At 44.4% G+C, this 16,468-nt stretch overlaps 1 protein-coding gene across 1 annotated transcript in view; it reads left to right on the forward strand.

Moving 5' to 3' along the window:
* Positions 1-16,468, forward strand: part of TMEFF2 (transmembrane protein with EGF like and two follistatin like domains 2) — a gene marked incomplete at both ends in the record, with an annotated part of 111,520 nt that overhangs the window by 71,792 nt on the left and 23,260 nt on the right. The window contains 2 exons of the mRNA XM_084289396.1: positions 11,973-12,121; positions 12,997-13,056. Of these exons, the coding sequence (XP_084145522.1) occupies positions 11,973-12,121; positions 12,997-13,056 (209 nt within the window). The remainder of the gene's footprint in view (positions 1-11,972; positions 12,122-12,996; positions 13,057-16,468) is intronic.

The following is a 16,468-nucleotide window of genomic DNA, read 5'->3' on the forward strand; positions in this document are numbered from 1 at the left end:
GGTATCTTTCAGCAGACCGTTTGAACTTAAAACCAGCCCAGGTTAGTGCCCAACTACGTCCAGAGAAAAATTCCCACTGGTTTGAAAAGGGACTTAGATCAAGATGTGATTTTCTCCTTTGTCAGTGATGAATCCGTAGAAAGAGCAAGGAAAGATATGGGGAACAGGAAGTTATATTTATCTTCAGAGAGCATTTCTCTAAAAGCAGCTTATGGGCCAGTCTTTTTTGAGGAGTGGGAGGCAGGAATAAGCACATCGTATTTCTAAGTTGAATGTACTAGTGGCTTGGCCAGAAAGAAGTCATGCTTGGAAAAACGATGGCTTGTTTGGACATCTGCTGAAATTGTTTTACTCTGCATACATTTTGTTTGGTTTTAGTCTAAAACAGCCATTTTCTCCTAGTCAGGTAAGTTTCCAAAAATCAGCTTACCATCTTTACATCCTATATCCTGTGCCAAAGTATCTTATTTAATTTGGAAGTGAGACTTTGCTCCCTAACTCCCACAGGTTGGTACTCTGGGGACCTTGACCTTTCCATCCACTGAGTGACCACAGTCCTTCAGAGCCTTATGCTCACTTGACAAGCTCCTGCCTTTCCAGATTCTCAAGATTTATTTTCTTAATAACATCCTTTAAAAAAAAAAAAATGGTTTTAACATAAGCCAAGATTGTCTAGAGTTACTTATACTTCATAGTGTTTTATTACCAATACACTTTGGAGCGGTCTGGTAAATAATTCAGCCTACCCAAAGAAATTGACTGTATTTTCTCTATGCATCAAGGAAGTCTGTCATATAGACTATATATCATGGCTCTAAATGTTCTCAGATAAATGCAAAACTACATTGTGTTCCATCTGTACCATTCACCCAAGCAGGTCTTTTAGGGACCCTATATGATACATACATTTTTTTATATTTTGCAATTATAGCAAAACTCACCATGTGTTCAGGGGATAACATTCTACAAAGCCATAAAGCTTATAGATTTTTATCCTTTCAGATGCTTGGTCCAGGCTTGATTTTCAGTTTCAGAGGGTGAACTTCCAGCTTATGGAAGTCAATGAAAGTTATTCCACCAACTTCAGTGAGGCAAATATTCTCTCCCAGTATCGTAAACAGGGAATAATTTCTTGGTAGCCACTGGCAGAAGGGAGAATAGACTCCATGCACAGTTTTTCACAGAGTGCAAACATGGAAATTGTGATGATAAAAGCAGAACTTGGCTTACTGACTGCTTCAATTGCTTCAGAGGAAATATTGATTTGTGAAAAGCCAAAAATAGCTTCGGAGATCTTTTTGTTTTGTTTCCTTGTCTTATCATCTTTCAATGCTCCTGTACTAGCAAGACACAAATTCTTCTGAAATTTAAGGGGGGAATAGCTTATAAGGCATGTAAAGCTGTCACCTGTCTTTACAATGATTAGTCTTTTCAACTTCAAGTCAAAAACTGCAATTTTAGAGCATGGCTCAAAATAGCCAAGTTTTCGTGTCAGGTTTACATGGCCAAGGAGCCCACCCCTGCGTTCCTGTGGGCAGGAGACATGGAGGCAGCAGAGGGGTGGGTGGTCACGGTAGGGAGTGCTGGGGACGGACTGGGAAAGGACAGAGGGCTGCGGAAGGAGGGAGATGACCTAAAGCTGGCTTCCAGCCGCTCTGCTTTGCTGTTTGCTGGGCAGCACAGAGGAGCCACCATGGATTTTGGAGGCCCTACCTGGAGGCAGCACAGAGGTCCTTGCTCTGCCTGGTGTGGGGGTGGCAGCTCTGCTGGCCTCGAGGTTTTGGCTGTGGGCTGCGTGAGGGCTGATCCATGTGTGTTATAAGGGTGCGTGAGAAAGCAGCAGCATCCCTCTGCGTTTTCACTTTGTGCAGATCACCGGGGGGCCTACACGACAACATGGCGGAGCAACCATTTTATGTGCCCCGTTTAACGGGAGAGCTAATGAACCTGGGGGATTTTTCATCACTTTTCTCCCACAAGCTGTGACTGCCTCTTTCACTCCTTGGTAGGAAAGTGTGGCAGCTTTCTGAGTGCACACCTTTATTTGCATTTGAAGGAAAGGTTTTGGCAGTCTGTTTTGTGCTCTGGCTGTAATGCAGGGCGTGGTGCAGACCATGGCCAGCCCTGCTGCTTTGTGTGCGGCACACAAAGGGCCCCCTTTGACTTTGCAGAGCTGTGCACAGGTGCCCCTGGCCAAAGCCACCACCCGGTTGTGCAACCCCATGTCTGGGAGACCCTGGGCTCACCAGATTGCGAGAGTGCACGTAAGGGATAATATGATAATGCACATCAAATATTAATGTGCATCGACACATAATCGCCTGTGTACATCAGGGCATTACTGCATGAAAGAACAAGTGCACAGACCTGGAAGAGCAATGCATTTTTGCACCTTTTTCATATTTCCCATTTGCTGCTATCTTTTTTGTTACTTAAAAATAAGCTTTCTTTGCTCCCCAGCCCCACATTTAGCCAAAGCCGTGCCCTGGTAGTAAACTGCAAGGTGCCTTCATGACAGCCTATTTAGTCTCAATAAAAAGCCGATTGGCCTAATGCGCAATCAAGAAAGGAGTGACATTTATTGCTTCAGTTTTATGATGCTGTGAACTGAGCAAGATTTGGAGTCTTACAGTGCCTTCAGGGGGCAGGAGATCACCAGCAATGAATTGTATTTATACCTTTTCCAATTTCCTACTAGCATTTTAGCAATAAATAGGCTGTGTTGTTATTGGGTTTTATGTAAGTATGTTTACGAAAGCAGGGATACAACTTTGTAGTTCAGAATTACAAGTGTCGGCTAAATAGATCAGCAGAGAGAATAACTACGTGAAGCACTGGGAAAGCACTTTCCAATTTATTATCAAATGTCTTAATAGAACACTTCATCTCTTCCGTCCCACTTTATGTTAACTATTAAATTAAAACTACATCCGTCGCAGAAGGTCGGTGGCTCCTTCACACGCCCATGTTGGAACATCAAGGCCACGATGTGTTCACGCATCCGAGCCATTAAAAATACATCCCATGCATTAAATATCAGCCTGGCGAAAGCTCAATACCAGCCGAAGCGCAGGGCAGACCTCAGGCTGGCAGGTGTCCCTTCCCCACAGCAGCCATCTCCTGCCCCGCTCCTCGGGGAGCCCACCGCGACGCCGGTCCTTCCCCACGTGTGCTTGCAGGATGCAGGCGGTTCTCTAGAAAGCAAATCGCAGCTAAAAGCCTGCGTGGGATGTGCCCAGACACAAAGGCTTAATTGCTGTCTCTCGGTCTGCCGGTTTTGTAAGGAAGGCCTCCCACGCTGAGGCGCTCCTGGGACGCGTGTCCCTCTGGGAGGTGCAGGTGGGTGGCACTGATCTGTGTCCCACACCTGAAGAGGGTTAATGCAGCAGCTTTCAGCTACAGAAAAGGAGGGTTTCTTGAAAAAATAAAGGGTTAGCAGTGCTTTCTCCTTCTTGTACGTGTGAAGCGATTTGCTCCAAGTTGCTCAGGTCCCAGTCTCATACCTGTGGGCTGCACCAAGATCTCATTTCACCACTGGACGAGATGACATGAGGTTATCTTGTGTTATTTCCATCAGCACAGGAGGTGCAAAGCCCGGAGGAGAGCCTGCAGTACCTTCCTAAAATTTCATTAAATAACTAGACTGGATTTTATTTTGTAATTGAAGTCAGCCTACTTGCCGAGCAGCCAGTTCAGATGGTCCTGCCTCGGGCAGGTCTCCTCAGAAGTGGGAGGCACGGGTCTTTGAGGACACAGAGCAGTCCTTGGTGAGGGCTAGTCTGATACTGCACGTGCGAAGGAAGCCTTTACAAGGAGGAATTAGTTTACCGTGGTTTTCGTCTCACAAAGGTCACTCATAGTCTTGCCGTCCCCACTGGCAGTGAATGTCTGTGTGGCATGGGGCCTGCGACACACAGGCTCATTGGGACAACTCCTGTTTTAATGTTTTAATGTTGCAAAACTGGAGCCAACGGTATCAGCAGTTGGAGCACACAGCGATAAAACGTTGGTGAAGGACAGCCTCAGATATTTACAGAGGGAGAGAAAGAGTCAGCAAAGCTTTGTTTTAACACAGGCTGGAGAGACGTGAAGGACACCAAGTGAAGGCAAGCCATAAGAACGCGTTTGTTTTATTCTTCGTGCTTTAAATAAACTTCACATATTAGATATCAGCAGACACTTGAATTGGCAATGAGCAGAATTAGAAATTTCTTCTCTAGTCACATAGTTGGGGTGAGGATTTTTCCATTGCACTTCAAACCCAGTGATCAACCTTATAATTCTGTGTTTAAAGCATCCAGTCTGGCAAAGACTATCGTGCTCAACTTAGTTCCTTGTAAAGGGAAACGACAGTAAAAAAAAAATTAAGTGAAACGTTTATTTTGCCCTAAAGGTGTTAGTATACAATTCAATGTGCTGTTGAGGGCACCAGAGACATCAGGAAGCCAGATGAAGGTCATATTATAATTGGTGCTTTGAATTGTAAGAGGGAAGCAAAGGTGAAGTTTGTGATGTTTCCTACAGAAAACTTAGTAAAGAAGGTTATGGGAAAAAAAAAAGAAAAAAGAAAAGAAAAGAAAGGAGCATTAGGAATCTGCTTGCAGCATCTCACACAGCAGATGAAGGCAGCCGTTTCACCAGGCTGAAGCCTTGGAAAACGGTGGAGTGTGGGACCAGCTCCTCACCAGGGCTGGCTGGTCCAGCACAGTGGAGGAGCTGGCACCCAGACGGCACTCACGAAACCTTTTGAAACAACCTCCGTGAGCTGTCATTGTGGCAATTTCAGAGCAAACGTGCTCTGAAAAATGCCTTCCTTTTTTAAGCATTGCCAGTCACTCCCTGCTCTCCAGCAGCTGTACAGCGATTACCCCGGCTCCTGGCTCCGTGCTCCAGCTAGGCTCACAAAATATGTTGCATTTGGTATGCAGGGAAGGACAGCAATAAATATATCCTCCACTTTAGTGCATTTTAGCTTGACATATGTCCAGTAAACAACATTTTGGGCTCTTGCAGTCCAAAAAAAACCCAAAAAACAAAAAACAACACCTTATTATTCAGCGCTTCCTTCTGTTATGATGCTTTGGGGTCCTTCAAATCATTTTCATTATGCACTACATAATAATAAAACTCTCTATGCAGGATGCTGATAATTCCTTGCATGGTCTCTGTGATTTCTAATTGTCTGAATAACAGCGTGCTATTGAAATGCCATGCAGAAACAGTGCATCACCCTGAGGGAATCAAGCTTTTCTCCTTTTACTCGGGGTGAAGATAAACATTTGAACAGTCGAAATAGGTAAAATATCCTAGGGAAGCCACTGTGAGAAGTAGACATGCTTAGAGCAGAAGCCAGGCTGCAAAGGACAAAAAGGAAAAAATAAATAAATAACTAGATAACGTTGAATGGAAGGCACTCAAAGGAAGCCACGCTTTTTCTTCTCTTGTGATCTTAAAGCAGAAGAGAAGTACCAGCAGACCCAGGAAAGTAATATCGCATGCTATTTTTGTGCTGCCATTATAAAATATGTATTGTTTATTGTTCTGCACTGCAGCTAAAGTTTTGCGTCTGCCTCAAAAATAAAGTTTGTTTTGAAGTAGACTTGCAGCATCTCTACACTCTAAGCCTTTCAATGATGTTTTTAAGAGTGCGGTAATAGGATTTCAGTCTTCCAGCACGCACAGGCAGGTGTTAAGGTATAATTCATAGAACGAGGTAAAAATCGTGTCTGTGCATTCTGAATACATGCTTTATATACTGTTCTATACGGATGTATGTGTGTGTACATGATATTCAGCCTGCCTCAGTTTTGCCTTCTTCCTGGAGCACAGCTTCGGTGCCATCTTCTTGGGCTGTGTTCTGTAAGCTGCCGAGGCCACTCACTGTAGTTCACTGGAGCTTGACCAGGCTACCAGAAGTCCATATGGACTCAACATCGAGGTTTCCAGGACACAGGAGTATGATTTACCTCTCTGCAAAATGTATATAGTCACACCAAATCACGGCTGCTCTAGGTCTGTATGAGATTGGTGGTCCACTACTGAAATGGAGGTGTGCACAAGCCCCCCCAGAGGAATCCAGCTGCTGAGCTGCCCTGATGTGGTGGTGAGGCTGGTAGCAGAGGTGACCTGGAAAGGGCTCTAGCAGGCGGTGCGTTTTCACAAGGCATGGTGCAACAGCACAGAGATGGTCCGAACAGCAGAGGCGATTGAGGCGTGTGAGCACGGACCTGCCCAGCCTGGTTAACCTCACCAGCCCCTGCTCAGAACTGGTGGAAGTATCTCCAGGCGGGATTGTGTTGAGATGTATTCAACGTGCCCAAAGCTGCCCGGATAAATGAGCGCTCCTGCCTGCCTCCTGACACCCAGCTGAACCACGCTGCGGTGCCTGTTGGAGGATGGAGGCATAATGTTCAGCCTGGCTTCCTTTCAACTAGCCTGCTGGTAATGTCAACAAAGGTGCCCTGTCTACCAAAAAGAAAAACCTTGCAGGAATCCAAATGATGGAGAAAGCATTTGGGGGTGATTGCAGGGCTCTCAGTGCAGGCGTACGCTGCCAGGTTAGCTTTAAATGGCCATTTAATGTCCGATTTGGAGGGGCAGGGGCTTGGAGAGGAAACCACTGGTATCCAACCAGAAATTTGAGTTTCTGATCACTGCTTTCTAGTCAGAACAGAGGAGGGGAAGAAATCTCACTGGTGGAAATATCGTAAATGTACAACAAGCGTGTTTTTATTTATACACTGTTTTATGGCAAAGGGAAGGCTTTGGGCTTTTTTATGCTGCAAAATGTTGTTGTTTTTTTTTTTTTCCTTGCTTTTTTATTTTTGCCTGGAGAAAATATACGGCATGTTTAAAATGACTGCAGAATGGAACATCGCTTTCCCTGTAAAATAGTGTGCACTGAGACATGGCTGGATCTCACACTTGACCAAATTAGCATATGCACTCAAATATCAGAGCTCTGACTAGTAAAAATAACACTGGATTTGCATTTTCACATTTTTAGCTCCCGCTTCCCTGTCTGTTTGGTTTTATGCCTTTTTTCTTGACTGACAATTCTCTTTGTGGCAGATTTATTGCTGTTCTGCTGTTTGGACCCTGTAATCAACTAGACACTTGGCTGAAGACGTTAGTCATTTCATTAAGTACTTTTTGCAGATATCTCCGACACAATTTTCTGTTGCTCTGGTTCCAAAAATCAAATGACCCATGGCCAGCAAAGTCTGCATATGAATCTTTAATAAACAGAGGTAGTACCAACAATGCTCTCAGGTTTCCAAACTACGGCGGGCTAATTAAAATATGTTGAATAGGGAAGAGCTGCCATTACCATCTCGCTCTGACAAAAACATTCCTGCATCTGTTCCCAGTAAAACCGCTCTTTTAGAAGCACGGTCACATTTATCCTTCTTGAGTCCTATCAAGCTATGTATGAAACCTCCCTCATGCTATGTACAGATAGAGCATAGTATTTTTTTTTAATTATTTTTCAGCAGTACATTGCTGAAAACAAAGACTGAATAGTTGTCTTAGGAGCGGAGATAAAGTGTGGAGTGGGCTTCTTTTTATCATGGCTGTGTCACTAATGATTATACTATATTCATGAACTAAGGACGTATAATTATAGCATTCTCCTGCACTTTATGGGCGAGGAACTATTCTCTCTTTCTATCGAGACACCTCCTTAAAATGCTGTTCCTCACTCCAGGGACAGCCCTTCATAGCTGTGAATCCTCTCTTCAGCAGCATTCTCTCTGCAGGCGAAGCCTCTCTTTGTGCTCAGAGAACAATACCATACGCTGTTTGCAGGAGAGTGGGGAGGTGGGAGACCAGGCGCTCACTGGTGTACTCACCCAGGGCCGGTTCCCTGACCCCATTAATTTTTACAGAGACCAATTCAGTAGAAAGCCAAGTTGGCTGTTCCAGCTGGCCAGGCAGCATTGCCATCACTTCTGGGATGCAGACCTCACTGAGGCCTGGCTAGGTTCTTCTTCATGGTCCAGCTCTGGATAGGAATGGGCAGCCTCATGGGTTTCTCCATCAGGTCACCAATCCCAGCCCCTGCAGAGACCTTCCAGTTGTGCCTTGACGCGATGTCCTCACTGCAGGGTCTAGCAGTGCCACAAAGCTGTGCCACAAGAGGTACAAAGGCAATCAGCTCCAAATCCCCAAGGAGGAGCCCGGGTTTGCCAGTTTTCTTAGTTTTCTTAGTTTGTTTCATTTTTATGCTTTTGTGATCAGCAAAATAATTAAGTGGATCGTGGGATGTTGAGCTCCTCCAAGATTTTAATCGCATGAAATGGCATACGTAGAATAGAGCATATAAAAGAAACGGAATTCATCAGGGACTATCATAATGACCCGGAAGAATAAATGTAAGAAATTGAGCCTTGTTTAATGATTGTTTACAGCGACAGCCCAAATTTTAATCAGTGAACGTGTGAGCCCCATTACTTGCAGGATGCACTGGGCCTGTGGGACAACATTCAGTATTTTTTCCTTTCTCAGGGGAGCTGCAGGGTATCGGCTGACATCTTAGAAGCACTCCTTCTACACAGATGCTTTTAAAGCTGCTTTTTTTCCCCTGCAGAAAGCATGGGTAAACCTTACACATGTATTTTGTGTATGCTCTTGGGTACAGTTACATCCTGTGACCCTTAGGAGACCTCATTAACCTTCTCACAGCTTCTTGAGCCCGAGGGAAAAACAGGCAGCCTTTGTGCTGCCGAGCTTTCTGCAGTGGGAATAGGGAAACCAAATGGATTTATTGATGTAACTATAATTGGACGTCAAAGCCAGGATGATAAAATGGTGAGATGGCCAAATTGCTTAAAATCAGAGACGTAGTGCAGGATCTGAAGGACTGAAGGTGGTCTTGCCCGGCCTGGCGCCTCATGCTGGGACCCAAGCAGGGACATCCCAGCTTGGTTCTCCTTGTCCAGCAGGAGATGGCCATCATGCTTCGAGACACGAAGGCAGCTTTGTCTCCAGCGATAGGATTTCATTAAATGGAGTACGAGGAGTGCCACTCACCTCGTATTTATTCCGTAAGCAATGGATCCTGCTCCAGGACGATGCGTGCTCTGTGGCAGCGCGTGCCAGGGCGTGCACGTTTGCAGTAAACGCTTCACCTTCTTCCCTGTAATGTGCTCTTCTTGACTTTGTGGGCATGGCTGAAATGGCAGCCTGCTTGTTCATCTAGTCTGAAAAAAATGCGCTTTAATATACTGTCATTTTCCCTGATAAGATGAACACTATGAATTAAACAGAGTCAGCAACCCAGTACATTAATCTTACTGATGAAATCCTACCTTTAGCTTTTCCTGACATATATTTAATGTTGTCTTAATTGTGCAGACTTTAAATAGGATTTGTGTGTGCAAGTGCAGAAGCCGTAAGAAGCCACGGCTGCAAGGCAGAAGCTCTCCTCTCAGAGCTGTGCGAGAGGTGGAGGACACCCAGATCCTGGTGACAAGTATTGCAGCGCTTTTTCATCGCCTATCTTGTCAACCCCAAAGCGCAGGCTTCATGCAGGGGTTGCCATAAGACTTGAGCACGTAGTGGCCTGCAGCAGTTGTCCCTCCGTGGTGTCCCTCAAACACAAGGAGCACGTGCTCCATCCTGCTCGTACCGTGCAGCTGCAGGCTTCCTGCCTGGGAGGAAAGGTTGCTCTCGCAATTAAGGTTTCAGGTTTAGAAAATCTTTGTTTGCTTCTCACTTTTACTGAGAGAGGTCAGAAAAGTCATCGGGGAACTTTTTTTTGTTTTTTTTTTTATTTGGAAGGTATCAAAAGATGCAAACAAATGCCTAATGAGCTGTAAAATGGTCTTTGAAGTCAGTGAGAGAGAGGTCTCTGAGATTTCAGAAATCCCACACAAAATGTTTGCATGCATCTTTAGGCATCTAAACACCTTTAAAAATACGTCTCTTAAGTGCTTTACTCCAAGATTAGCTTCGTACATCCCCTGGGTGTTTTTTAAATTGCATCCCAAGTTGCTTAGATTTCCCCTAAAGAGTATCCTTTTGTTTTAATTTTCTCATTGACTTAATTTTCTCTTGACTTGAGACATAATATATATTAACCCACGCTCGTTTCTTGTAGCTAGGTGTTGAGTATGGAAGCTGCTGCTTAGCTGGTTTATTACCAAAAAAAAAGAGCATATGGCTGATTGTGTCCCATCTGAAATGCAAATGGTAGAGCAACGTGGAAGAACTTCTGATTACTCGAGCAGCAAATGGCTCCTAATGAAGTGAGTTTGACTAAGGTGGGAAGCTGGAAACGACTGCGGGAAGAAATGACGGCCGCTAATGCTGTGGGGGAGCAGAACATCCTTATGCCGCTGATAAGGAGGATCTTAGGAAAGGGACTGGATGCTTTCTTATATTCTGTGTAGTCATCAGCATGGTGAAATTGCTACACGGGGAGCCACGCTCCCACCTTCTACTGGTTATGAAATCGTTTAATTTAATTTATAGCCGTGGCTTTTCACCTTTGGCCTCTCTTTGAGCTGAAGTTTTCTGTATTTAATGATCTACCTAATGTAAAGTAAGCCTAAACGTGTACGAGCCGTGGTTCCCCAGATTTTCATTTCACTGGGCACATTTGCAGAAGCCAGAGACCAAGGGGGGTGATGGCAGAAATCTGACCCACACCGTCTGGTTCCCTGGGATTCCTCTTTCCGAGCCCTTGCCCCCAGCGTTTTTCTGTTGCGGCACTTCCCATTGCTGAAGGTGTCCGAACGCGTGATGTGAACGGAAGGGGAACTGACTTTTAAATGCTTTCTGAAGTCAAGCAGTGGGGCTGGCAGGCTGGCATTTCCATTACTTAACCTTGAAAAGGCAGAGCCACCGAGCAGGCACTGTGAGGCTGAGTGCGACCAGCGGGCTGGAGATGGAGCGGCGCTGGCTTTGCTCTGCCTTAAATGTCAGAAGGAGCCAGCAAGAGTTTAGATAGCAGCGTGCGCACAATTACATGCTCGGAGGAGCCGAAGCAGCTGCCAGGTTAGACCTCTGGCTTTGTCCCCAAGCAGGATTGCCTTAACAGGTGTTAACGTAAGCCTCGTAAGCCCGCATTGAGGCTGAGCTGCCTGGTGCAGGGGGCGGAGGATGGAAGATCAGCATGGCTTTCCTCCGCCGATGCCCGAGGGTGTCTGACATCGCTAACAATAATGGAACGGGAGAAACCTAAAGAAAAAAGGCTGTGGTGGAAGTAATTAGGCTTCTCCAACTTCTTGAGCAATGGGCAAGGCTCGCTAGGGTGAGGATGTGTCCACGTTAGCATGTTACTTGAGATTCAGACCATGCTTTTGAGGCAAGACCCCCAGCTGTCCTCACCGTGCTTTTGGTTCACGTCCTGTAGCAGCCCAGGAGCTCACGAGCTGGGTCATGGCCCTGGAGATGCACCTGATGCCTCGCTGGTGCCACCCTCCGTTTTGGCAGGGGGGGGCATCCCTGTAGGATGAGGTGTGCTTTCAACATCTCTTCCTGTACTGTGATCAGAATGCCTATAGCTGCCATATTACCCGATCCTAAATTGATATAATTAATGGATAACACTGATTCTGTGATACTTACCCACGCTGTGTGGGCAGCACCTCAACAGAGGTAAATTTTGTGGTTTCTTTAATCTGAGAGGGTACAGCAACGTAAATTACTCAGATATCTGCTTGGATGTTCTTTGGTTTACAAGAAATTGCAGTTGGTGATGCTGTCATTTAGTTTTCCATCTATAACTCTCTTTTTAACGTGTCCTTTTTCTCGCTTTTGTTTTCCATGTCTCTCCTCTTCCCCTGCATTCATTTCCATCCAGAAATACAAATGACCTTTTAAAAGAATTTTCCGCTTTCATTCTGTTGATTTGCATTGTTCAGTCAGGAAAATACAAACACTTTTCTTTCTGAGATGCATTTATGATGTCACGAAAGAACTTTCTCACATTAGCCTCTTCTTTTTTCTCTCTTCTGTCTCTTCAGGTGTGTGTGCAACATTGACTGTTCTCAAACCAACTTCAATCCTCTTTGTGCTTCCGATGGGAAATCTTATGATAATGCATGTCAAATCAAAGAGGCATCATGCCAGAAACAGGAGAAAATTGAAGTCATGTCTTTGGGTCGATGTCAAGGTAACGCTCATAACAAAACTCATTTCAAAGAATGTTTTCAATTTTCGTTCAGGGAGAAAAAAAAAAAAAAAAAAGAGAGAGAGAAAACTGGGGCTGGCTTCTTATTTGGCACTTCTCGCATTTCCATTAGACTCCTGTAATGTGTATGGTACGCAGTGCTGGTGCTTGTTTTTCATCTGCTGGGCTCATGGGATGCCAGCAGTGCCTGGAAGGAAATTTTGTTAATACCACATGGAGACTAGCTGTGTTTGCCACGAATACCGTGCTTCTCTGTGCCCAGCTCCCAGGGTGCTCTATCACCTGTGTGACCCTTGAATTGACTTTAAAAACTCTAGTCTGTTCGGAAATAAAAATGAAGAAAATTTGCCTTTAAATAGCTCCTGTAAATAAAGTGTCTACTGGGGCTCGGACAGTTAATAGCTTTTTTCCCCCTTAGCTTCTGACCTATAAATCCTCAGTACATCTACTCACAAGGCCATACTATACCTGTCTATTAAACACATTCTCATTTATTCCCATTTCTTTAAAGTTAACTGCCCTACGTGACAGTTCATTTCAGGGTACATATTAAAACTCCCCAATTACTTCAAGTAGAGCAGAAATGACAAGTCCTGCTTTACACTGATAGATCTATCCCAGCTGCAATCTGTTGTCACGTATTGTTAGAAAAAAAATGTGCTTTCTTAATGGAAGATATTTTGTGTTTCATTCCAAAAAGCCCGCTCCTGCTGTTTTCACCTGGCAAGCCCAGGGGAGCCCTGCAGCCAGCAGCGGTGCTGTGCATGGAAGGGATGCTGTGTTTGCATGGGCACTGGGGCGTATTCAATAGGAAGCGGAGGCTCCCCAAGCAACTCAACATATTTCTTTTAACACAGATAATACCACAGCAACTACAAAATCTGAAGATGGGCATTACGCACGGACAGATTATGCAGGTATGGTTCCTATTCCGTGAGAATCACAGTTGGCAAGAACATGTAAGTCGCTTTTCTCCTCTGTTTACAGAGGTGATGTGTCCTCATCTTCTGCTATGGTGTTGTTTGTTTTGCATTAAAAAGCACCGTGTTCTTATTACTTTGTTTTGCTGGGAGCTATCTCCTTAACAAATGGGCTTCTTCCATTATTATCAATGTACAGATACTCTGATCATAAAGCACCTGCTCCAGCAGTGGAAATAATAAATGTGGTAAAACTGTTTGCCAGAATTAACAGACATTGATGAAAATTATTGAATTACTATGCATAGAGTATGCATATTCTTTTCATGATATATACAGGCTTAAGAAAGTGAAAATCCAGAGCCTAGCACAGCTGTGACATGATGAAACATTTCCAGAATAGATAAGATTATCTGTCTGTGTTTTACTGTTAAGTTAACAAGGTTCTTGAAATGTTTTTTACAGTGATAAACGGTTTTAATATGTTTAGAAGCTACAGTAAAACATAATGGCCAAATAGCCTTACATGGTTTTTGAAATTAAAAGCCTGTAAATACTAGTGGGGCTTGGGAGGTATTTGCTTTACACCCTTTGCCTCGGAGGATTGATTTAGAAATTGGGTGTGTGCGGGGGTGTGGGTGCGCGTGCACTCACACAAATGTTGGCAGCTCGTGCTGAGAATTGGAGCATTTAGGAAGGTATGGTGAAAATGTGACAGGTGTTGTATTCACAGCTTAGGTTTGTGAGATTTTTGTATTTCAAAAGGAGATCTTTCGAGAGAATAGATGCCAATTGCTGGGTTTACCTGAGCTGCATGGCTTAGGTGAAATCCAGCTGATGTTTCACGGGTCTAAATCTCTCTTACCATGAGATTACTTCAGCCTTACTGAATTTGTCTGCTCACCCCTTGTGAGGGCTCTGTGTGCACGATGGCCCTGTGTTGCTATAACACCCAACCGTTAGAAACTGATTGTTCTGATCCTACTTTAAAAATGGTGTGTGATGATTAAAACATGGAGCTATGAATAAATGAAGGCTCGATGAGCCAGAGGAGCTCGAGGTGTCAGGGTAGCTGCAGGACAAAGCAGCAAAGGAAGAAATTTCTACAGAAAGTGAACGCTGGGATTACTTTCCAAAAGATCAAAGACGTACCATGGTCCAGATAATTCCTGCTGCCAAGGAGCCCTTCCACAGGTGAAGAGAGTCATGCACAGAAAGAAAAGTCTGCAGTCAGTTTTCTTAAAAGGCTGGAAGGGCTGAGGTTGTGTCCTGGGGTGGGCAGAAGTTACGGCAAACTAGGCCAAAATGATTTCTTTTGAGTCAGAAATAAGGACAAGAAATAGAGCTGTGTTAGATCCTTTCTCTTCCTTGCTGGAGAGCTGGGGAGATTACTGGAGTCCCCGAATGAGACTGAAGGTCTGCAGCCCCTCATTGAATCTTGTGCAACCTGTCCCCCTCTGCTCCTGCCCCGTAACTGATCTCCTGGCTGGCAGTGACCCACATCACCCAGAGAGAGGAGACAGCATGTTTAAGCACGAAGCAAGTGAGCTGTAAGAAAATGGGAGGAAAGGCGGCTTGAAGACGAGGGAGGAGGAGGAAATAATAGCAATGAGATGAGAAAGCAAAGTCATGGGTCATGGAGGAAGAGGAGCACAGAAGGCACCTTCAGCTCAGAAGTGGGCAGGAGGAGAACAGCTCCGGTTTAGCAGACAGATGATATTTCAGCCCACACTTGAAAGAAGAGATGGTGGGTAGCAGTCCTGAGGAGAAATTTGGTTGCAGCAAAGCTTCATGGAAGTTGGAAGTCAAGCAGGGAACACAAGAAGGAAATTGGGTTATTGGGCAGGGAAGGCAGAGCTATGGCTACTTGCGTTCCTGAAGTGCAGAAAAGTTTGATTACAGGTAGTATAAGAATAATAAGTGGGAATAATTGTTGCAGAAGTGGCTTAGTAAGTCAAGTTGACAGTTGGACCTGATGATCTTGAAGGTCTTTTCCGAGCTAAATGTGTCTATGAGTCCGTGTTGTCTGTTACACTAATGCAGTGGTACCAAATGCTCATCGTAAAAATCACAGTAACCAAACGGGACAGGTGGTAACCAAACAGCACATCAAAACCCACGCACCCTTATCTCGGGGACCCAGGGAGGCAGCTCCTTTGCAGACAACCCAACAGCCAGTGGACTTTTTTCATCATGAACAATTCACACTGTCCGTTGAATCAAAGTCTTTGCTCCCTCCTGTTCTTCTTTGAAGCCCATTGATCCCGGTTAATGAACACGTAAATCTTTCAGTCTGCAAAGCTGAGAGCACTCATTCCTTTGGAACATAAATCTTTACATTAAGTTGGCATAGCCTTGTGTTTTTTAAGTGCTCTTTCTTCATGCAGGCAGGATTTGCTTTTGGGTTGGAAATGCCTGAGACACGCAGAAGGCAGGGAGCCCCGTGCCTGGGTGTGCAACACGTGTCAACACAGTGTCTGTACATCTGTCTGTCCGTGCCTCTACTTGGGCAATTCTGGCCCCTCTCATTTTTCTGACACCTCAAAGAATTTATCAGACTTCGGGGGATTTTCACTCTTTTCAGCAAATACCAGCTTGTTGATGTTGATCACGTGTGTGAGATGCCAGTCAGTTTTAGCCAATATATGAATGGGCAGAGGGGTTCTTCAAATCCAGTAGAAAAGTACTTGATCTCACAACTTCTATGGAAAAATATTTGTAAGCATTTTAAGTGTAATGTGTGTTTTAGAAAGTAGTGTCTGAAAGTGCTGTGAAGGATGTTTTCTTGGATAAGTTTGTTTTTCTTTCTCTGCATAAAGAAGTTGGCTGTTTCAGTGGTGTTTTTGCATTAAATAGTCTGAGCAGTCGAGGAGTTTTCATCCTGTTTATTCATTTGTCTTTTTATTATTATTCTTATTTAATGCTTATATTTCCTTCTTAAGATCTGGATATTAGCTATTATACCCCTTACTGATTTTATCCTTTTTCATTATCAAATTAAAGAGATTTTTTTCCAAGCCATTTTAAGGACTAAAAAGAACAAGTGGGCTTGGTTGAGCCATATTTCAATGTTATATATTCATGAAAATTGTCAGTGAAGACACTGACAAATTTGATAGACCTACTCAATAATACGATCTTGCAGGCCAGACAAAACTCTCTCTACGAGCATTGATTAGATCAAGTCTCAGCAGCCAAACTCCAGCCACGCAGCAAAGACGATGAAAACAGGGAAAAAAAAGGGCATTTTTAGCCACGAGAGTCTCTTTTGGTGGAAAATTCACATCCACAAATGGTTGTTCTGAGCTGTATTTTTGGGTTGCTCACTAGCAGATGACTGTGTTGTCGAAGCAAACCGAATGTTCCACCAAAAAAGGCAAAACCCATCTGTGTCAACACACCGTCTGCC

This window comes from Netta rufina (assembly GCF_964035555.1).
Source record: "Netta rufina genome assembly, chromosome: 6".
NCBI lineage: Eukaryota > Metazoa > Chordata > Aves > Anseriformes > Anatidae > Netta > Netta rufina.